Here is a 25,201-nt window from a genome sequence, read left to right as displayed (position 1 = left end):
AGTAACACCAAAGTAATCTCCTTCTTTAAACCACATGTCGACATTGTGTAAGACGAAACCGAAGACTCCAGCTCCTGATGATGTGATGTGCCCTGTAAACAATGCCCTGGACTCGTATTCCCTGGCTGTCACCACGCTGCTGTAGTCGGTTACACGGAACACTTCTGACCCATCTGCCAGGTCATCCATCCAGTATGGACATCGTCTCACTGTAAACTCCTTCACTCCAGGCCTGGGTAGTTTCATAGAGAAAGAGGCAGTTCCACCCGGGCTAGTGTACACTGTTGTAGCCGCTGAAACACAAAGAAGGTCTGTGAAACCTGAAATAATGAGTGAGTGAGTAAGTATGGATTTTCGCCGCGTTTACCAGCGCTGCATAAATAGCACGGCGGGGACACCAGGCCAATGGGCTTCACACATTGAACCCATGTCAGGAATCGAACACGGGTCTTCGGCGTGACCAGCGAACGCTTGAACCACTAGGCTACCCTACCACCCTTGAAAATTATAAGACCATGGTGCACATAAGAAGAGGGTACTTAAAGGCCGCATCATTCAATGTATGTTGATCACTGCCAGAATTTTAATCGTAGAATGTTTGTAGTTTTAATATATGGATAAATTGCTAAAAAACCCATCTCCAACAGCTGAAGGGATGATGTAAATCCAACTAGGGTCCATGCAGGTAGCAAAAGTAATGTAAGTCCCCATGGTCCCTAGTGTGGTGAGCTACCTTCGGTTCCTGGCGATCTGTAGCCCGATTTTATATCGTGTTGTTTAGAAATGATTTAAAATTTTACACTGAACTCAAACTAGTTTAAATTCATTTGTAATAATGTAATCGTTATACTGTCCTTCACTGACAGGTTTTTAAAACTGTATAAATATATTTATTCTGCATTAATTTTTGTCGTCACGATATGGCTGAAATATTGCCGATGTGACGTAAAATTTTAACTCACTCATATAAACAGTTTACTAATCTTATCGTTTGAAGGGGCAAAAGGGTAGGGCCATGTGACAATTATTTGATTGAGAAACTGTGTGGACACCCGGTGTTACCGACAAGGGTAAACTTGTCCTGCCCAACCGAAAGCGTCAACTACTCGCACGCTGAATGGGTGAGTGAGTGAGTGTCTTTAGCTCCTCCAAACCTGGAGATTTGTAGCTGAGCAGTAGGGGAAAGTAAGTTAAATGTTAATGGCAAGTGAGTCCACTGGAGAGGAAGAATAGTCCCACAGGGTGTAGCAGTTTATGATCCTCAATATCGAGGGAGTGTCCCCCAAGAAGAGTTCATGTTTGTTCAGCCAGATCCATGGAGTCCAACATGACACACACGTCTACGCCAAACGTGTCTAGATTGGAGAGTCACAGAGTGTCTCTTACTGACACCTACTGATACCACGGCTTTTCAAACAGAGCGAGTGAGTGAGTTTAGTTCTACGCCACAATATTCCAGCTATATGGTGGCTGTGTGTAAATAATCGAGTCTGGACCAGACAGTCCAGTGGTCAACATCATGAGCATCGTTCCACGCAATTGGGAACCGATGACATGTGTCAACCAAGTCAACGAGCCTGACCACCCGATCCCGTTAGTCGCTTCTTACAACAAGCATGGGTTTGCAGAACACCAATTCTAAACAGATCTTCACTGGTTGAGAATTATTCAAGACTATGATTCTTTGATACTGAACTAAATAATAAAATCTGATGTTACATTTATAAATCACGTTCTCCAGAACATTGCCTATACTTGCAAGATGTTCAGGCTGTAACAGAAGAACTGAGATACAGCTACTGCCTTTTGAAATTTGAAATGACCCGCCGTAGTTCCATACCAGTTAAAGGGTAAAAGCTTTAAACTGAGATGTATATAAATATCAGGGGAATTCATACAATAATATCTCCTAACTGCCTACAACAGATCAACGAAGACTGACTGTTCTGTCGAAACATTGTTTGTATACCCGTAGATATTAATACAAATACTGAGTACCTGGTGATAAGGTTTGTTTGTTTATGCCACACATTTATAGACTAACCCATTGCAGTTTTTTTACAACATTTAGGTTTCACGAATACACATGGTCTTCCAGCAAAGTATCGATGTGGCCTATACAGATGGAAGTGAGTCGGAATGACTGATTGCATCATCACGATACTTATTGTTGAGGTTTGGTTATTGTTTAACGCCACACGCAGCAATATTCCAGCTATATAGCGGCGGTCTGTAAATAATCGAGTCGGGACCAGACAATCCAGTGATCAACAGCATGAGCATCGATCTACGTAATCAGGGTACGTTGTCGCCTCGTACGACAGGTATGGGTTACTGAAGACCAATTCTACTTGTCTTTGAGACCCGGGAGATACAGAACTGCACTTACTTAGCACTGTAAGGTTCTGTCCACAGTTCGGGATTACAGATCCCCTAGCACCAGGAGAACCTCTGTGACACCGGTAGTAGCCCTCATCCTGCCACGTGACATTATACAGCAGCCATCGGAACTGTCCCGACCCTGATGAAGACGACCTGCCCATAGATCTCACCCTGGATGATAAGTTGGCAGTATCCACGTAGCCCGTGACATGAAGGAGGCACGCTGACGATGCACTGTTACACACGGTGAACTCTTCAACACTAGGTGTTGGTAGGGGCCACGACAGAGTGGCGTACCCTCCGTATCTTGCATGTTCCGTCGTAGTCACTGAAACCATCATGAAAGTTAATGATATTATTAATATTTCATTTATAAAGCGCCTAAAATCCATCTGACTAGTTACTCAATGGACGCTGTAATCAGCGTCTGATCATTATCATCCCGGATAACCCAAGCTGCCTGTGAAGCGCTAGAAGGTTATAGTCACATGACTTATCTCACCGGGTACCAATTTTTTGCAGGGGGAACCGAGGCAACCTTGAACAAACTCACCTGCCTAAGGTGAGACCACATGTATCACGTGTGCTTCGTTGTAGCCGATGACGCCATAACACAACATGAGGGACATCGAGAAACATGCAATAAAGCTAACAATATGTATTATCCATATGGTTGAGATAACCGAGTAAATAATTTCAACATGTGCACATATGCATATATCACTTTAGCCGTAGCTGATTGGTCGAAATATGACATCGTCACTACTCCGACAGCTTGTATGGATCCTCGGCGACAAATACTTTGTTAGGTTAGTCATGATAGCAATGCCGATATAGTATTTGTAAATATATACTGATGATGTTGATTGACAGATATTATATTATAGCTTTAGTATGTTCTATAGTTAGAAGTTGGAGTCGTAAGTGTGCACTATTTTGACAAGTAAAACCTACTTACTCACTGACCTCGATGGCGAGCATTATTGAGCCACGACAGTTTCGGCTTGCGGGATTTTCGTTACGGTGAAATTTAATATTCTCTGATGGATCTTCACATACATAGCTGGATAATAAAGAAATTATTACACTCGCAAATGTGGCATATGACTTATAAGAGACTCGTGCAAAATCATGTATTATGGAAAATTTCCCACTCATTTCGTATGAGTCGTATGACACACTTGCGAGTGTAATAATCTCTATATATGACGTCACCTTTGTATACAAATTATCAAAAACCGGATTCACGGCAATATGGCAGAGTATCCAAACGCATCTGTCAAGGTAATGTTTGCAAATCATGAAAAAATGACACGAGAAATTTTGTGAAGAATGAGTTAGACTGTGGATATTTCAACCTGGGTAGAGGAGAGAATGTTTCATTCCGTTGTGCAATCTGAAAAAACATCAAATTTCTCAGCAGAATTAAACAATTGTTATGCCAAGGCTAACAGAAAATGAACGTTGGTGAGTTATTGGAATGACGTTGAAGGAGTGCAAACTGAATAATCATTAACTTTCTCAGCAGAATTAAGCAATTGTTATGCCAAGGCTAACAGAAAATGAACGTTTGAGAGTTATTGGAATGCTCCAATCCGGTACTCCATACCGAGAAGTTGCTCACAGATTCAATGTCCATCGAAACACAGTATGGAACTTGTGGCAACGACACCAACAGACAAATCACGTCAGAGACCGTCCTCGTAGTGGTCGATCCCCGGTACGACCCGACGTCAAGACAGCTTGATTCGACAGACACACCTCCGGAACCGCTTCCAGCCAGCAGCAGTCACGGCAGCAACCATCCCTGGACTGAGGTGGATATCACCACAAACCGTTCGTCGACGTTTACGGTGTTTAGGGATCATCGCACGACGCCCATCAAGACGGACGATTTTGACGTTACAACAACGCCAACGACGTCTACAGTGGGCAAGACAGCATGTGAGATGGACACAACGTCAGGGAATCATGTCCTCTTCACTGGTGAGTCCAGATTTTCGCTTCACAGAGCTGATGGCCGTGTGCGAGTTTACCGTCGACGTGGCAAACGTTATGCTGACAATTGTGTCATGGAAATTGATCGGTTTCGAGGCGGTAGCGTGATGGTCTGGGGCGTGATTACGGCTACACACAAGACAGACCTTCTCATCATCGCTGGTAATCGGACAGGGCAGCGATATCGGGATAAGGTTCTCCAGTCAGCCGTTTTACCGTTCATACGGCAACATGGACCAGGGATGATGGTACAGCAGGACAACGCCAGACCGCACACTGCCTGTATTGATCAACGTTTTCTGGCTCAGAACAATGTTGATGTACTTCCCTGGCCAGCTAAGTCACCGGACATGTCGCCTATTGAGCATGTGTGGGATGCAATGAAAAGAGGCTTGCGACGCTTACCAAATCCGCCTGTAACGCTGCAGCAACTGCAACAACGTCTTCGTGAGATCTGGGACAACATCCCACAACGATATGTCATACACGACTGATTAATTCCATGCGACGGAGGTGTGTTGCCTGTATCAACTCTGTTGGTGGTCATACCCGGTATTAGATTTGGACTTTTCATTTTGCCCCCAGCATTCAGATAAGTGTTTTTTACCCTTTGAAATTGTCACTAATCCGAAATTAAAGTTGTCATTAGCAGGTCAAAATTTTATGTATGTTCTATGAAATAAAAGGCTTGTGTATTTGTCCATAGACCCTTCATTCTTGAACCACTAAGCGATAACATAAGTCAACATCGCTTGACATGTGTTCACTGGTCGCCATCTCACAACAGACAATTGCGCAGCTTCCGCTGCCAGACTTCCGGAATTAACACCCGGACAATGCCAACTTCAGGGCAGGAAAATACCATGGCACATTACAGACCAAAATCCAACAAAAAGCGTTTGTATCAACTTCGTTTTCTTATGTGTTTTTCTACACCATTTTAATAGCGTTACAGAACTTCTGTTGCTGAGTATATATGCACGTGCTACTGTTGAACAATAACAATGATATTTAACATATCTGCATGTGTTTCCGACCTGACCATGCGGCTTTAAACCTTGGCCTTTTTATAAACCAGATCCTGTAGAGCGTGGCCGACTGAAGGATGTGCCTCGTCCACTTGTAGCTGAGATACGCCAGGCGTGAGTGGGACTTGTCATACACCTGCAACAAGGCACCGTGTTGTTATGTGGCAAACACCTGCAACATGGCAATGTGTTGTTATGTGGCATACACCTGTAACAAGACACCGTGCTGTTATGTGGCAAACACCTGAAACAAGGCACCGTGTTTTTATGTGCATAACATCTGCAACAAGGCACCGTGTTGTTATGTGGCAAACACCTACAACAAGGCAATGTGTTGTTATGTGGCAAACACCTGCAACATGGCAATGTGTTGTTATGTGGCAAACACCTACAACAAGGCAATGTGTTGTTATGTGGCAAACACCTGCAACATGGCAATGTGTTGTTATGTGGAAAACACCTGCAACATGGCAATGTGTTGTTATGTGACAAACACCTGCAACAAGGCACCGTGTTGTTATGTGGCATACACTTGCGTCAAGGTAATGTGTTCTTTTGTGGCAAACACCTGCAACATGGCACCGTATTGTTATGTGGCAAACACCTGCTTCATAGCAATGTGTTGTTATGTGGCAAACATCTGCAAGAAGGCGCAGTGTTGCTATGTGGCAAACACCTGCAAGAAGGCAATCTGTTTTTATGTGGCAAACACCAGCAACAAGGCACCGTGTTGTTATGTGGCATACAACTGCAACAAGGCAATGCGTTTTTTGTGGCAAACACCTGCAACATGGCACCGTGTTGTTATGTGGCATATTCTAGCATGTGACAGTAGAATAGGTTGACAGAACAGGTCAATTTGTCATAGAATACATTGACAGGGTTATTTTTCAAAAAGTTGTATATGCAGAATGTACATAATTTTAGCAAGTAGAATTTTTGGATTGGCATGAAGAAGAAGACAAGATGAAGAATGAGGATAATTTTATGGATATACAACTGTGTTATTCTGTATAGACGACCTTTCGACATAGATTCTAATGTCGTTGTCAAAATTGTCCTCATTCTTCTGCAAGTAGAGTTGTCCCTGTAGAAATGGCATCATTTTTAAGCCTTTTTATCACTTTATTTTAGCATATCGTGAAATCGAATTGCTTTGGAGTCCCTCAATACTAGAAGGTGAGGTGAGGTGAAATGGGATTTAACGTCATACTAAGAATATTCGGCTGAAATGACGACGTGCGTGTATGTGTATGTGCGACTGCTTGTACTAGCCCAGACTCAAGGTGGTTTATAGTGCTAGCTCACTGAGATACCATGCGGCATTTTAGCATGAATACCCCACTCAGACACATTATACTGACTCCAAGCCGACCGGTCCTTCTTGTACCCATTAATGCCAGACAGGGACCAACAAGTACCATATTTTAACATCTATTGGAATGACGCGGCTGGGGATCGATCCCGCGACCTTCCGCTCTAGGGCGGACGCTCTAACCCTCAATACTGGAAAGTGATGGTGACCACAGTGATTGTATTTGTCGAATATCGCCTACACCTTGTGTAGTGCTGCTGGCGATTTAGTGTCCAGATTAATGGACACCCGTGTCCATGTAAAACACTATAGTTATTGTATTACATTGTTTTTCATATGATTAGCAGAGAGCAGTATAGTCCAGTCAAAATGTGACAAAACCTCACAATAATTGGTACAGAAATGATTTGAGTGTTTCCAAAAATGTTTAAGTTATAACTAATGACTATTAAAAAGTCCTCCCTTGAAATATGATGCTAAGTCCTATTGTAGGTGGTAAAAAGTTGAATAATTGAAATTTTCATTGAAATTTCTTTTAAATCTCATATTGAGACACAAATATACCTTTTTATATATATTTTCAAAGAGAACACAAGGTACTACTAATAAATGGATTAGAAAAGTCAAATAATGTTATCCGAAGTCCTATTTTGGGGTAAAGGTTAAATAGTTGAAATTTTCAGAGAATAGTTATAAAAACTTCATTTTGAAACACAAATGTACTTTAAAATATATATTTCCAAATAGGATACAAGGCGCAACTAATACATATGCTGGAAAAGTCATACAATTTGAATAAAACCATAGATAAAAGACTTTTCAAAGCATAAATTGTCTATTTGCAAAGGAAAGGAACTTCGGGAACGTGCAATTTAGTTCCTCTTTTTGTCTCATACAAGGTTATGATTTATCTTAAAGAAAGTTACTATTTTGTATGAATATGAAGAAGCTGTTCTCATATATTTCATAGTACAGTCTCTATGTTGTATATGTAATAGTCGACAACTTGTATGTCCATCCGAAGGTAAGTCTCTAATAATAAATATTTCATTCCATATCTCTACAACTAATACATATTCATTCATAAAATTTGAATAGAGAGAGAGATCAAGTTATGAACTTGAGCCCTGTGCCATTTTTAGATCTTGAAATGTGTATTTGTTGTTTCCATGGCAATAAGTTTGACTTTGTACATGGTAGTATACTTGCAACGGCTATATTCAAAGCCAGAAGGAGTTCAAGTAAGGAGCTAAGTGGTGCCTTTGCTCTCCAGGTATTTGTCCATGACAGTAGGTTTAGGTTTACTAAACGAAGAGTGTATTTATTGCTAAAGACTGAAATCCACATCACTATTTATCTGCTGTAACCTAATGGAACCTATTGAGGGTACAAGGGACCAGATCATGCATGACGGAACTTCCATGTCAGCATAGGGGGGACAAATTATAACAGTAAATCCATTACAGTGTCCTATGCGAGATATTATCTGTCAAATACAACCAGCTTACTCCCCCCTGAATATGAATCTGTGTAGATGGCTTGACTCTGGTTAACCTAATATATGTGGCTTGTGGAAATGTGTACCGATATTGTAATTCTTTGTCTGAACGCTCACAAACACATAGGTTGAGCAAATACAGCTTTGAGTGTAAGATTCAGTTTGATCAAAGGCATGAAGGTGACAATACTGAGAATGATACAGTAATGGTGACCCTGAACACCAAGGGCTTTTCATTGGGGTGACAGAGATACCATTGGTCTCATAGTCTGTATATTTGAAGGAATTTTGAGTATCATGCTGGGTGAGAATGCTATTCCAAGCAATACTTAACAGTAACAGAAGATATTCTGAGTAAAGGAAGTCCAATAATTTGAAGAGTTGTGTTCAGGCTAACTTAAATATTTGAGATGTGGTTGGGTGAGGTGATTGATTCAACGGTGCTTGCAATAGTTTTTCACTTACCGTTACATCGAAAGGTACATAATTTCATGGCATTACTCCCAACGAGATTTAATACCATGGGAGATATAGTGATCCCTGTGTCAGTCAAAAATCTTTTCGTTTCCTGAGAAAACATTTAAGACGGTTGATAAACAAGCCTACACCACCTACTATTAAAGTATTAGAAATACTTAAAGTATCTGTTCTTTTGTAATTTCATTTTACAAAATACCAATATTATTACATATTTACAGGCAGTAAAAAGGATAATACTGGTTGTACTTTCAAAACCTTTCAAGAGCTTTTAACAAGAAGCCTAACACCCGTGAAGATCCAGGTTGGAATTGATCTTCAGTAACCCATGCTTATCGTAAGAGGCGACTAATGGGATTGGGTGGTCAGGCTCGCTGACTTGGTTGATACATGTCATTGTATCCCAATGATCGATGCTCATGCTATTGATCACTGGACTGTCTGGTCCAGACTCGAATATTTACAGACTGTCGCCATATAGTTGGAATATTGCTGAGTGCGACGTAAAACTAAACTCACTCACTCACTCTTTCCAACCTGCTACTTCAATCTTTTGTAACAAATGGAAGATAACTCTCATTTATTCGTCTCCAGTGCGCTGGAGTGTCCAAAATCCAATTTTCTTTTCGGTTTTTATTTTCATTATTTACTATGTTGTACACTTCAGTTGTCTGTTTTAGCATGATTTTATACCATTTGCTGGACTTTTTTTCTCAGATAGAAAATATAATTGAAAAGTTCCATTTTTCATAGTTTTTGTCCCCCAAGAGCCACTTAGTATCAACATCCAAGGGATGACTTTTTATATATTGTAAACATAAGTACATATATCGCAAATGACATAAACACAAAATCATTTCTGTACCAATTTGTTTGAGGTTCAGTGATTTTTTCCATTAATTTTACTGGACTAGTAATGTGCTGTAGTGTGGAGAAAACAGCCCTCAACAGTGGAGGCATAAACGTTACATGAATACTGATATCTAGAATTTCCTCATTAAATGTGTTCTCAGTTGTTTCCAGTGCTGCCCTGTGAGTGGCACATCCTGATATTCTGTATTTTAGACAATCTTTTGATCTGAATAAAAATGCCTTAATGATTTATCCACGTCTCCGACAGTCGGTTATAAAACCCAATCTCCGATAGCCAACGCATATGCCATATGTGTTTATAAAGTTTATATATATGTTTGGTCTCGTATCTACAAAGGATTTTTATCCTTTGAGGTTTTTGGTTGTTGCCCGGAAACCACGTTTTGCGCCACTTTAGCCATATTTCAGCAATATTACGGCGGGGGAAATGGGCTTCACACATTGAACCAATGTAGGAAATCGAACCCGGTTCTTCGGCGTGACAAACGAACGCTTTAACCAGGAGGCTGACCCATCGCCTTTAAGAGAAGGAGGAATGTCGATTAAAACGCAAACACATACGTAATGGCCTGGCGACTCCGGATTGCTGGGGTCAGGACTCAATATCTCTTACTCTAATAATAATAATAATAGGCCATTTATATAGCGCCTTCCCACGTCACAGGGATATGCTCAAAGCACTTCTCTACATTAAACATCATTTAAATGTTTACTGCAATGTCTTGGAGTATTTGGTATACATACCTTGATGACGTCGTGAACATGAGTTTCCAAGTTTTCCAACACAAGCGTCACTAACGTTGTTCCGGCGTCAATGGTGTAGGAGCAAGGCAGATGTGTTTCATACCAGCTGTAGACGTAGGGGGAGATGAAGAAGCCGGAAGTTGTGTTATAGAACCCGCCGCATCCTGAACCAACAACATTTTAGCTGGATGATTGTTGATACTAGTAGGAGTGAGTGGGTGTAGTTTTACGCCGCTTATCACGGCGGGGGACACCAGAAATGGGCTTCACACATTGCATACATGTAAGGAATCGAATCCAGGTCTTCGGCGTGACGAGCGAACGCTTTAATCACTAATTTACCCCACCGTTCTGCTCTTAGGATTGGGTGAGTTTAGTGCAATTTAACAGATGACATAACGGGATGAAGTCAAATTTCATAAAACAATCCAGGTTGGTTTAACGGATATAAGATAAAGATGACTGTCGACGGCGTATCCTTCCACTTCCACAGCATTATTTAGGACAAACAATTCATTTATCATTCTTAAGCCCTGTTTCGCACATTGTAGTCAAAATAAATTTCACTGAACCATTCATTGCCCACATCACCATAGTTCTAGCCGGGTGGTTAAGGCGTTCGCGCGTCAAACTGAGGACCCGGGTTCGATGTATGCAATGTGCGAAGCCCATTTTTGGTGTCCCCCGCCGTGCTAGGCTTCTTGTTAAAAGCTCTTGAAAGGTTTTGAAAGTACAACCAGTATTGTTCTTTTAACTGCCACTAAAAATGAATGATATTGGTATTTTGTAAAATGAAATTATAAAAGGACAGATACTTTAAGTATTTCTAATACTTTAATAGTAGGTGGTGTAGGCTTGTTTATCAACCGTCTTAAATGTTTTCTCAGGAAACGAAAAGATTTTTGACTGACACAGGGATCACTATATCTCCCATGGTATTAAATCTCGTTGAGGGTAATGTCATGAAATTATGTACCATTCGATGTACCGGTAAGTGAAAAACTATTGCAAGCACCGTTGAATCAATCACCTCACCCAACCACATCTCAAATATTTAAGTTAGCCTGAACACAACCCTTCAAATTATTGGACTTCCTTTACTCAGAATATCTTCTGTTACTGTTAAGTTTTGCTTGGAATAGCATTCTCACCCAGCATGATACTCAAAATTCCTTCAAATATACAGACTTTGAGACCAATGGTATCTCTGTCACCCCAATGAAAAGCCCTTGGTGTTCAGGGTCACCATTACTGTATCATTCTCAGTATTGTCACCTTCATGCCTTTGATCAAGCTGAATCTTACACTCAAAGCTGTATTTGCTCAACCTATGTGTTTGTGAGCGTTCAGACAAAGAATTACAATATCGGTACACATTTCCACAAGCCACATATATTAGGTTAACCAGAGTCAAGCCATCTACACAGATTCATATTCAGGGGGGAGTAAGCTGGTTGTATTTGACAGATAATATCTCGCATAGGACACTGTAATGGATTTACTGTTATAATTTGTCCCCCCTATGCTGACATGGAAGTTCCGTCATGCATGATCTGATCCTCTGTACTTCAGTCGGTTCCATGAGGTTACAGCAGATAAATAGTGATGTTGATTTCAGTCTTTAGCAATAAAAACACTCTTCGTTTAGTAAACCTAAACCTACTGTCATGGACAAATACCTGGAGAGCAAAGGCACCACATAGTTTCTTACTTGAACTCCTTCTGGCTTTGTATATAGTCGTTGCAAGTATACTACCATGTACAAAGTCAAACTTATTGCCATGGAAACAACAAATACACATTTCAAGATCTAAAAATAGCACAGGGTTCAAGTTCATAACTTGATCTCTCTCTCTATTCAAATTTTGTGAATGAATATGTATTAGTTGTAGAGATATGGAATGAAATATTTATTATTAGAGACTTACCTTCGGATGGACATACAAGTTGTCGACTATTACATATACAACATAGAGACATCTGTACTATGAAATATATGAGAACAGCTTCTTCATATTCATACAGGATAGTAAGTTTCTTTAAGATAAATCATAACTTTGATGAGACATAAAGAGGAACTAAATTGCATGTTCCTGAAGTTCCTTTTCCTTGAAAATAGACAATTTATGCTTTGAAAAGTCTTATATCTATGGTTTTATTAAAATTATTTGACTTTTCCAGCCCATGTATTAGTAGCGCCTTGTATCCTATTTGGAAATATATATTTAAAAGTACATTTGTGTTTCAAAATGAATTTTTATAACTATCCTCTGAAAATTTCAACTATTTAACCTTTACCCCAAAATAGGACTTCGGATAACATTATTTGACTTTTCTAATCCATTTATTAGTAGTACCTTGTGTTCTCTTTGAAAATATATATAAAAAGGTATATTTGTGTCTCAATATGAGATTCTAAAAATTATTCTCTGAAATTTTCAATTATTCAACTTTTTACCACCTTCAATAGGACTTAGCATCATATTTCAAGGGAGGAATTTTTAATAGTCATTAGTTATAACTTAAACATTTTTGAAAACACTCAAATCATTTCTGTACCAATCATTTTGAGTTGCCACATTTTGACTGGACTATACTGCTCTCTGCTAATCATATGAGAAACAATGTAATACAATAACTGTAGTGTTTTACATGGACACGGGTGTCGATTAATCTGGACACTAAATCGCCAGCAGCACCACACCACATGTATCATCCTTAAGCCCTGTTTCGCCCTTTGTAGTCAAAATTAAATTTCACTGAACCATTCACTGCCCACATAACCATAGTTCTAGCCTAGTGGTTAAGACGTTCGCTCGTCACGCCGAAGACCTGGATTCGATTCCCAAAATGGGTACAAGGTGTGAAACCCACTTCTGGTGTCCTCTGCCGTGATATTGCTAGAGTATTGGGAAAGAGTCGTAAACTGTGATTTCCCGGCAACATGTGATATTGCTGGAATATTGCTAAAAGTGGTGTAAAACTAAACTCACTCACTCACTACAGCCTTCGGACTCGAACTCAAAACCAGCGGAAACGATTGCAATGTCGCTAAAGCGGACGTACAGTCGTACACGGTAGATCTGTTCTGACCTATAGCTGATTGCTTGGTCATTTGTGCAATGTATAAAACTAAAATCACCTGTGAGTGTGCATCGGTTTCAAAGTACCTACTGTACAGTCGAACACCACTGTGGTGACGCTGAAGGGAACTACATCCAAGAATCAACACAACTGCAGAGTGACTTTTTAAGGAATATGCAAGGACCAAACTCATATTTCGAAACAACCGAAAGTTCGACACGGTGGCGGTTAAATGTAATAGTTTTACTCCATTTGAGTGAAATACATGCATGATTCATTCCATTACTACAAGCAGGGTTCCTACCATATTATGATGATTATCTTTGTTAATTAAACGGAGGACGTACTGCTCTTGCGGGGAATGTAAGAACTTTAGGATGAGGAACTTCATGGCCGGGAAGATGTTAATATAACAGGATTCCTACCCAGCACAGTCAGCTCCTGCCCACAGTGAGGGATCCTAGCTCCTCTTGCAACCATGGAGCCTCTGTAACACTCGTAACGACCTGCATCAGCTCCAGTGACGTCCTGGATGACAAACCTAAACAGCCCTGTACCTGATGGTGTTATACTCCCGATGAAGTCTATCCTGGACGCCAACTTCTCACTGGCGGCACTGGCGTTGGTGTAGTTAGTGATGTGTAGAATGTATTCTGCCGAACTGTTGTTCCACACTGTGAACTCTCTGATTCCAGGCTGTGGCAGGTTCCAGGACAGAGTGGCATAACCTCCGTACCTGGCGTGCTCAGTTGTGGTGTCTGAAGCACAATGATTCAATGAAAGGTTCACAGAAACATATTTTGAATATTGTAGCCAATTAACTGGACACTTAAACGTGGCTCACTTCACATAAAGAAGGTATCAGTTGGGGATGTTGACGTGTCAATAAATATCACACATTGCTTTCACAGACCCTCTCACCACTAAACAACAGAGGTGGTCTCATCACAGACGCTCTAACCACTAAACCACAGAGGTGGTCTCATCACAGACGCTCTAACCACTACACCACAGAAGTGGTCTCATCACCGACGCTCTAACCACTAAACCACAGAGGTGGTCTCATCACAGACGCTCTAACCGCTACACCACAGAGGTGGTCTCATCACAGACGCACTAACCACTAAACCAGAGAGGTGGTCTCAACACAGACACTCTATCCACTACACCACAAAGATGGTCTGATCACAGACGCTCTCACCACTAAACCACAGAGGTGGTCTCATCACAGACACTCTACCCACTACAGCACAGAGGTGGTCTCATTACAGACACTCTAACCACTACACCACAGAGGTGGTCTCATCACAGACGCTCTATCCACTACACCACAGAGGTGGTCTCATCACAGACAATCTAACCACTAAACCACAGAGGTGGTCTTATCACAGACGCACTAACCACTAAACCAGAGAGGTGGTCTCAACACAGACACTCTATCCACTACACCACAAAGATGGTCTGATCACAGACGCTCTAACCACTACACCACAGAGGTGGTCTCATCACAGACACTCTTACCACTACACCACAGAGGTGGCCTCACCACAGACACTCTAACCACTAAACAACAGAGGTGGTCTCATCTCAGACACACTAACCATTAAACCACAGAGGTGGTCTCATCACAGACAATCTAACCACTAAACAACAGAGGTGGTCTCATCACAGACAATCTAACCACTAAACCACAGAGGTGGTCTCATCACAGACAATCTAACCACTAAACCACAGAGGTGGTCTCAACACAGACACTCTATCCACTAAACAACAGAGGTGGTCTCATCACAGTCACTCTAACCACTACACCACAGAGGTGGTCTCATCACATACACTCTAACCACTACACCACAGAGGTGATCTCACCACAGACAATCTAACCACTACACCACAGAAGTGGTCTCATCACAGATACTCTAACCACTAAACCACAGAGGTGGTCTCATCACAGACACTCTAACCACTACACCACAGAGGTGGTCTCACCACAGACTCTCTAACCACTAAACCACAGAGGTGGTCTCATCACAGACACTCTAACCACTACACCACAGAGGTGGTTTCATCACAGACACACTAACCACTAAACCACAGAGGTGGTCTCATCACAGACGCTCTAACCACTACACTTACTTACTTGACCATCTGGCTTTGAATCCATTCCCTTTATTAAATCTGATGGTATTGAAGTAAACATTGTAGTAAGAGGCAGACTGAACAATGTACCCTGTTTGGTTGCCTGTGAGATGGGCCAGGAGATTATTGTACGCATCGTGTACCTGGAAACGCAGACACGGACACGTTAGGAACCGTAAATATAAGCTGCCACATCTTCCTAGATTGCCATCCAAAGAATAGCGGTATTTAGAAAGTAAATCTATACCTAGTGTCGTCGTGTTCTGAGGTGGAGGTAGCTTATTCTTTATATTATCCATATCCATTCTGACGAAAAGCAGAAAAAAACAATTCCCGGTCTCAAACAGAGACATTACCGTAGCTACTGCAAAGACGCACATAACTACATCGTCAATGCCTTTGTTTGTTAGTTGGTGTGTTGTTTAACGCCCTATCCAGCAATATCCCAGCTATATGGCGGCGGTATGTAAATAATCTGGAAGAGATAATCAAATAACTGATTATAACCTCATGAACATGGACCTACACACGACATCTACAACTACATCAACCCTGACCCCCGAAACTCCCACTTCGCCTCGTATCATCAACAATGGGGGGCGACTCATTCTACCCGGATCCTCGCGTGGTTGATAGTTGAACAAGCGAACCATATGTGCACCCACCTTGACATAATCTTCGCTGTTGTAAGTAAGGAAATCTTCAAAAACCAATGTAACTAGGGTTGATCCTGCGTCAATTATGTAGGTACAAGTCAGGTAATTGCCGTATTTGCCGGGGTAGTTTGGTGAGAAAATCACGCCTGGGGTTGTGCTAAAGTACCCGCCACAACCTGGGGTGGTAAGAGTAATAAAATACAATCTGCGCAGTTTGAGTATAATATGAAAAAAATAAAAACAAATGTTAAAATTATATCAACGTTTCTAGAAAGAGAATTAGTTTTAAAAAACGATTGTTGATTATTCAGCACTTTGCTAAGAGAAACGAGTGAGTGAGTGAGTGAATTTAGTTTAAGGCCGCTTTTAGCAATATTCCAGCAATATCACGACGGGGGACACCAGAAATGGGCTTCACACATTGTACCCATGTGGGGAATCGAACCCGAGTCTTAACCACAAGGCTACCCCACCTATCCTAAGAGACACGAACTTGCTTTGACCTTGGCAAAAACCTCCGAAAAGAGCACAATTCTTTTTAACACATAAGCTTTTACGGCTAGTTCATGCATATGACCCTAATTCTCGAGGAACTAAATGGTGTCTAGGGACACGTAAATGAACGCCAAATGAACTCCAGTGGATTATGAATACGTGGTTACTCGTACCAGACACATCTAGTTTTTGTCCACAGTTGGGTATCCTCTCCCCATCTAAAGCCCGTGGACCTCTGTAACACACATACTGGCCTTCATCTTCCCATCTGACACCAGTGATAATAAATCGCATCAGCCCTGTTCCAGAGGATGTGATATTGCCAGTGAATTTCACTTTAGATGACAACTCTTCACCGGCAATGCTGACATTGTTGTAGTTAGTGATGTGAAGTATACACTTCCCCCTGTCATTGTTCCACACGGTGAACTCTCTGATTCCAGGCTGTGGCAGATTCCAGGACAGAGTGGCATAGCCTCCGTACCTGGCGTGTTCCGTTATGGTCTCTGAAACATGTGAGACATCAATACATGTGTAATGTACAAGTTACATTCCGTAACTTTACACTTCATTAAAACACTCAATGCAAGATTCTTATGGTAAGGAGAGGTGTGAGTGTCTTTTTTCAGCTTTTCAATAAATGCCGTGGTAGAGGATATGTATCCTTACCCTAAAGTTCATGATCGAAGTGCACTTACAGGTGAACGATCGTTCTAATTCACAGTTTATTGTCAGGTTGATCAGGAGCTGCAAAGCTTCATACACATCTGACACTGATCCACGCAACTGCTCCCTCTTGTGTATTCGACGTACAAATAGGGCCCCAGCAACCTGTCCTGATCTTGTGGATCAGATGGTGGATTAGATGGTTAGGTTCTGTGGTGTATTGTATGTACCTGACTTCCTGGTTCATTGCTCACTATATCAATCACCCGATTGCCTGTTCACCCCCCACCCCACTCTCCACACGAAAACAAAAACAAACTAAACAAAAAACAAAATTACGAAAACAAATAAATACCAAAAAACAACAACAAACAAATAGGGAAAAACCCGAAAACACACAAACACACCCATTCTCAGCATTTCAAGGAACGTATTGCCTACCTGTCCATGTTGCTCTGAAGCCCTTTCGTGCACCATAATCATTTGTAGTGAAATTGACGTAGTAGTAAATGGCCGACTGGAGCACATACCCCGTTCTGTTTTTATGGAGATACGCCAGAAGGTTTTTGGAGGCATCGTAGACCTTAAGGCACAAGAATCATGAAAACGCCACTTTACAAATACACAAGGCACACTAACGCACGCACGCACACATACATACATTCGCACTGCAATTGCTCTTTGCAAACACCATTCCCCAATTATGTTGTATCCACAAGGTTGTAAAGACGTGCATAAGTTATGGTTATCCGTTCTTATGAACAATACATGACATTAAGATTACATGATACTAAGATTACACGGCACTAACATTACACAACACTAAGATTACATGGCATTAAAGGTCACACGACACTAAGATTACAAGACACCAAACAACATAAGTTACGAATATCTGGGTATGCCTGTGATAGATGTTCCATTCCGGTCCCTACATGCTCTTGGATGCGTTGACATTGTATTACTAGTAACCACCTCTGTACCCATGATGTAGCAGCATACTACAGATATCTAACTGCATGTAGTCGACAACATGTATGTATCTGGTGTTACGGGAGTGTTTTTTTGTAATTTGTAATAACATTGGTTAGGTGATAATAATTACGAATCACAATGTTTAAAGTTTTGAGTGTTGGTTGTGGGTCACATTTGGCGTCATATATGTTCAATGGCAATACTATTTTTAGCGGTACGCCTTTATGATAGCGCTCCAGAGTTACCTCCCTTGATCGGATGTTTGTGTTGACATCGTCATGTCCAATGTTCAACATGTTTCGAGAAAGATCTAAGTGGTTAATGATACAGCCATGCTTTGCTGGAAAGTTCGAGAATCTGTATGAGTATATATAAAGGCAAGGACTGACACAAGGACTGACAAACGGACAAACACACGTAATTACACGGAGACTTTCGATATCACTGGAGTTTGCCTTCGTCCTTCGTCACATCGCCATCGTCTGACCCTGACACTTCGTGCCTGACTGCTTTCATTTGTAAACAAGCTCCATTTAGAATATCTGATCTCACTGTGGTTACCACGACTCTGGTGAGTTAATACTTTATATGTGACCCATTAATTAAGATTTGTGACTCAATTGCATTGTACTAGAAATCTGTATTGTGATTCATTGAATCTAGCTCATTGTTTGCTCAATATATTATTGAATATTTTAGACTTGTCTGTGTTATATTTTGCTGGTTCAATGGGGATTCTTAAACCTGTTGTCACGGTAATTATTTAACAGTAACACTAGCCACAGTGTATAATTGAAGTTTGCGGACAACCATAAATCGAGTTCTGTAGTTACTGATTTCTTCGGGTCTCTGACACATACCTGAACAAAGTCTTCAAATTTCTCGGTCAGAAAGTTTTCAAATACCAGCGTCACTAATGTAGACCCAGCGTCTATAGTGTAGATGCATGACAGACTGTTGTTGTATTCCCCAGGGTAGTTGGGAGATGTGAAGGATCCTGAAGGCGTGTTGTAGTGCCCACCGCAGCCTTGGGAAGAAACGGTTACGACAAGAATGCATTTGCTTGATTTCCCATGAAGGGCTTCTCCTAGCTTCCTAGGAATCCGTTCACACCTTTACTAAAGTCTTCAACGCTGCAACACTGATTACACAAAGTTTGAGTTCGTGTTGTTTAAGACTCTGGTACACCTTTAGGAAGGCTTGCTATATTCCCTTTTAGATAGGAAACGTAGACACAAGAGGATGGAGCTTCTATTTTATTGTTCGACATGAAGGGACATTTAGACAATATGTTTTCTAGTTTTACATAAACACAAGACACGTGACTTATTTCTATAATGAACATATTATGTAGATCAGTGACCGTGAGTTATTTAACCCATACATTCCCGATTTCCCTTGACACTTCATTCTTTAGTCAACAAGTGACCGGCATTGCACAATATTTAAAGAAATGTTATCACTAAACGTTTCTGGTTTACATCTTTGTGGCGCTGAAGACATAATACAGTTTCATTCAGAATAGTAAATATATAATCTATATATAATCATTTTTACTCTGATAAGAATGTCGTCAATGGTTTGTGCGATACATAGTGTGTTATATTTAGTTCTGGAAACCACGTCAACCAAGTTTATACTAACAAGAATTAACAGATTTTGAAAATAAGAAAGCCCGACAAACTGCGTCTGTATTCCTACCCAGTACAGTCAGCTCCTGCCCACAGTGAGGGATCCTAGCTCCTCTTGCAACCATGGAACCTCTGTAACACTCGTAACGACCTGCATCAGCTCCAGTGACGTCCTGGATGACAAACCTAAACAGCGCTGTACCTGATGGTGTTATACTCCCGATGAAGTCTATCCTTGACGCCAACTTCTCACTGGCGGCACTGACGTTGGTGTAGTTAGTGATGTGCAGTATGTATTCTGCCGAACTGTTGTTCCACACAGTGAACTCTCTGATTCCAGGCTGTGGCAGATTCCAGGACAGAGTGGCATAACCTCCGTACCTGGCGTGTTCCGTTATGGTCTCTGAAACATAGATACACAGAACATCAATGTGTTGTCAGGAATTCTGGACAAATATGGATTAGCAAGAAATGATGGGAGACTGGACATCGTAGATTTTAAAAAACAAACTCAAACACACTATTTATTCAAACTCATTAATAGAGACAGAGATTATCTTTAAGGGTTATGGCCAAATCTACTCTCAAACCACGCAGATCTCATATCTTGATATACCTCACCCTAAACCACACCCACACTCATACACACCTAAATCCACATCCACCAGCACATCTATACCCAATTCACATCCTGAAGCGTCCCTGCAACCACAAACCATACACATATACTCTTCCACATCCACATACATATCCACACCCTATCTCGTACACACACCTTCATTACACCCACCCAAAGCCGCACACATATACCCAACTATTTCACACCTGACCATGTTGCTTTGAATTTGTTCGGCGATTCATAATCACAGCAATCGACCTGGATCCGGTAGTACGTGGATGACTGTAGGGTGTATCCTATCTTGTCTCCTTGTAACGCAGCCAGGAGCTTTCCGGATACGTCGTATACCTAGGATTTAAAGACTATAGCTGATACGCCTGAGCTGAACGACGTCACTTAAATGTATTTGAAATTAAGGATAATGGACATGATTTCTTTCAGTGAAGACAAAGCAAATAATTTCACAAAATCTATCCCCAAACCTTCTTTGCTAAAAACATACTGAAACTGATGGCTACAAGAATATATGGTGACTGCTGTGTGCAAAGCACAAGTGATAGAGAAGTAGAGGCTATAAAATGTCTACCGACTCTTTAACCAGTGTTTCTGTTCCATCTTGATGTCGGAAGAAAAGCTCCGATGTGATGCAATGCAGATCTTTATGGTTTCGAGAGAAATCTGTTTCAGGAGGACGGTGCTGGCAAATCTGGACGTGTGATTGTGGCGAACCTCGATCCACATTGCCTCATACTTGGCCCGTACTCCTTAGGGACACCTTGGTATAAGAGCCGGCCTTTTCTCACTCAGACATTGATAACATAATCCTGTATACGTCTCATATGAAATACGCATACGTGCATTTCGAGTTCATTTAGATTACCTTGATACGTCCTAAAGAGCTTGGAGTTGTGAAATAGTCAAGAACCAACGTAAGTAGAGCTGATCCGGCGTCAATGATGTAGACACACTCTCCATTGTAGTCGCACGAAACATTGGAACAGGTGCACGAACCCGATACCGCGCTGTAGTAACCGCCGCAACCACCTGCAGCAGAATTAACACACCAAATGTTGAATGGTGATGATGATGAGTGAGTTTAGTTTTACGCCGCGTTTAGCAATATTCCAGCAATATCACGGTTGAAGACACCAGAAATTGGCTCCACACATTGTACCCATGTGGGGAATCAAACACGGGTCTTTGGCGTGGTGAGCAAACGCTTTCACCACTAGGCTACCCCCAAACCCCGATGCTGATGATAATGCTGATGCTGATGCTGATGCTGATGATAACGTCGGTGACGACGACGATGATAATAATGATGATGGTGAAGGTGACAAGATAGCGCGGCTCGATCCTTAAACTAGTTTGACATATATTCTATAAGGGAAACTGCCACCTTTGTGGGTGATTTATCCAAGGGTCATTCCTTAGCTCGACCTAGAATATGTAGGTAGCAATAAAATTGTTTGGAGAAAGCCTGCATACAACTTCAGTAGTATGAACGCCAAGAAACACGAACATGTCAATATGTTGAATCCAACGAAACAATGTCATTGACAGGATTCAGGAAAACATGGCACACGTGGGGGATGTCGCTTGCAAATATCTAACTGTGGACGCAAGAAATGGGTTTCACACATTGTACCAGAACAGAACAGAAATTTTATTCTCAAAAATCACATATAGTGACACAGAGAACATACAGCAATTTGGCACATTTTAAAACATTGAGCAATGTCCAGTTTTGATAAATTTGGCAATTTTAGAGTTAAGTGGTAAATAGTCATATTTCATTAGATAAATTAAGTTTTCAAGAGTAGGATGCTTACAGAAATATTGGGGAAGAAATTGATGTCTGAGGGCATTGAGTACTGGGCAGTATAATAGAAAGTGAAGACAGACATCACAGACAGATGATGTACAAAGTTGGCAGGTTCTATTACATCGTTCGATGCCGTACCAACGTCCTGTTTCAATGGGCAACCTGTGGTTTGAAGTTCTAAATTTAGTTAACCAGCGTCTATACAGATGTGGAGAATCGAACCCGGGTTTCACACATTGTACCAATGTGGGAATCGAACCCGGACCTTCAGCGTGACGAGGAAACGTTTTAACCACTAGGCTAACCAACCTCCCCTTTGATCTGTAAATGGGGTTGATAGCAATGATGACGATGATGATTGGGAAGAGGAAATACCCGGCCTTGTAGCTTACAGAAAGCCATGGACAATGCATGGGAAAAGTCAGTTCGCTTGTGTGAGGAGAAAGACATAACTAGATGGCAAGGAACTAAGCAAATCTACCTGTGAAACTTTCAGTCAGTTTGGTAGTATGTTCATTAAACGCACAAGATATTGCCATTATCACCCAGCAGTGAATGGGTACCCGGTGGGATTGGTCCTGTGCCTGTTAACCTTCTATCACCTCACAGGCAACTTGGGTTCTCCAGGGTAATGTGTTAGTGCTTTATGCATGCACAAGTGAGTGGAAACAGGCGCTTTATAAATGGCCGTTATTATTACATTGGTCAGCAAAACCAAACAATGCTATAACTCTCACCAAGCAGTTCCAACTCTTGTCCACACTTGGATATCCTGGTCCCTCTGAAAGCCCGTGGACCTCTGTAACAAACATACTGGCCTTCATCTTCCCATCTGACACCAGTGATAATAAATCGCATCAGCCCTGTTCCAGAGGATGTGATATTGCCAGTGAATTTCACTTTAGATGACAACTCTTCACTGGCAATGCTGACATTGTTGTAGTTAGTGATGTGAAGTATACACTTCCCCCTATCATTGTTCCACACGGTGAACTCTCTGATTCCAGGCTGTGGCAGATTCCAGGACAGAGTGGCATAGCCTCCGTACCTGGCGTGCTCTCTTGTGGTAACTGAAACATGTCAGACATCAATACATGTGTAATGTACAATTTACATATCAAACATTGACTCAAAAATAAACTGTATCAAAACAACCAATGCAATATTAGCGGTAAGGAGAGGCAGTTGACTGCATAATTCCGTCCTAGCAAGGAGTATGTGGCTAGGAATTACAATCAAATAGTGATGACATCAGATGTTTGCGAAGAGGTGAGAGTATCCCACCACACCGGTGGCACGCGTCATCAATATATAGAAGAGTTAGTCAAGGGAGCATCTGAATCAGTTCGGGAACTATGGTACAAGTCAAATTGGGGAATTGCATCGAACATCAATCAGATCATCACTGTCCAGTGGTCTGACCACCTCACCAGCTCATCACTGTCCAGCGGTCTGACCACCTCACCAGATCATCACTGTCCAGTGGTCTGACCACCTCACCAGATCATCACTGTCCAGCGGTCTGACCACCTCACCAGATCATCACTGTCCAACGGTCTGACTACCTCACCAGATCATCACTGTCCAACGGTCTGACCACCTCACCAAATCATCACTGTCCAACGGTTTGACCACCTCACCAGGTCATCACTGTCCAACGATTTGACCACCTCACCAGGTCATCACTGTCCAACGCTCTGACCACCTCACCAGGTCATCACTGTCCAACGGTTTGACCACCTCACCAGATCATCACTTGCCAACGGTCTGACCACCTCACCAGATCATCACTGTCCAACGCTCTGACCACCTCACCAGATCATCACTCTCCAGCGATCTGACCACCTCACCAGCTCATCACTGTCCAACGCTCTGACCACCTCAACAGATCATCAATGTCCAATGGTCTGACCACCTCACCAGATCATCACTGTTCAGCGGTCTGACCACCTCACCAGATCATCACTCTCCAACGGTCTGACTACCTCACCAAATCATCACTCTCCAATGGTCTGACAACCTCAGATCCAGATCATCATCACTGTCCAGTTCATGGTCTGACCACCTCACCAGATCATCACTGTCCAACGCTCTGACCACCTCACCAGATCATCACTGTCCAACGCCTGACCACTCACCAACCAGATCATCACTGTCCAACGGTCTGACCACCTCACCAGATCATCACTGTCCAGCGGTCTGACCACCTCACCAGATCATCACTGTCCAACGGTCTGACCACCTCACCAGATCATCACTCTCCAACGGTCTGACCACCTCACCAGATCATCACTGTCCAATGGTCTGACCACCTCACCAGATCATCACTCTCCAATGGTCTGACAACCTCACCAGATCATCAATGTTCAATGGTCTGACCACCTCACCAGATCATCACTGTCCAGCTGTCTGACCACCTCACCAGATCATCACTGTCCAACGCTCTGACCACCTCACCAGATCATCACTGTCCAACGCTCTGACCACCTCACCAGATCATCACTGTCCAACGCTCTGACCACTTCACCAGATCATCACTGTCCAACGCTCTGACCACCTCACCAGATCATCACTGTCCAACGCTCTGACCACCCCACCAGATCATCACTGTCCAACGCTCTGACCACCCTCACCAGATCATCACTGTCCAACGCTCTGAACCACTCATCAGCTCATCGTCCAGCGCTCTGACCACCTCACCAGATCATCACTGTCCAACGCTCTGACCACCTCACCAGATCATCACTGTCCAACGCTCTGACCACCTCACCAGATCATCACTGTCCAACGCTCTGACCA

General features: G+C 42.0%; 1 protein-coding gene across 1 annotated transcript in view; it reads right to left on the bottom strand.

Moving 5' to 3' along the window:
* Positions 1–25,201, bottom strand: part of LOC124286934 — a 39,291-nt gene that overhangs the window by 12,319 nt on the left and 1,771 nt on the right. Inside the window, exons 3-16 of the mRNA XM_046723389.1 lie at positions 23,140–23,472; positions 21,458–21,621; positions 20,784–20,925; positions 20,029–20,361; positions 19,188–19,354; positions 17,794–17,935; positions 16,860–17,192; positions 16,201–16,367; positions 15,537–15,678; positions 13,825–14,157; positions 10,316–10,479; positions 5,418–5,544; positions 2,390–2,710; positions 1–293 (exon numbers count right to left, since the gene is read on the bottom strand). The exon at positions 1–293 is cut by the window's left edge and continues 52 nt beyond it. Of these exons, the coding sequence (XP_046579345.1) occupies positions 1–293; positions 2,390–2,710; positions 5,418–5,544; positions 10,316–10,479; positions 13,825–14,157; positions 15,537–15,678; positions 16,201–16,367; positions 16,860–17,192; positions 17,794–17,935; positions 19,188–19,354; positions 20,029–20,361; positions 20,784–20,925; positions 21,458–21,621; positions 23,140–23,472 (3,161 nt within the window). The remainder of the gene's footprint in view (positions 294–2,389; positions 2,711–5,417; positions 5,545–10,315; positions 10,480–13,824; positions 14,158–15,536; positions 15,679–16,200; positions 16,368–16,859; positions 17,193–17,793; positions 17,936–19,187; positions 19,355–20,028; positions 20,362–20,783; positions 20,926–21,457; positions 21,622–23,139; positions 23,473–25,201) is intronic.

Source organism: Haliotis rubra, unplaced genomic scaffold, assembly GCF_003918875.1.
Source record: "Haliotis rubra isolate DU_JTF1 unplaced genomic scaffold, ASM391887v1 Scf396, whole genome shotgun sequence".
In the NCBI taxonomy this organism is placed as follows: domain Eukaryota; kingdom Metazoa; phylum Mollusca; class Gastropoda; order Lepetellida; family Haliotidae; genus Haliotis; species Haliotis rubra.
The sequence above is the reverse complement of the archived record's forward strand: the minus strand, read 5'-3'. Positions and strand labels throughout refer to the sequence as shown.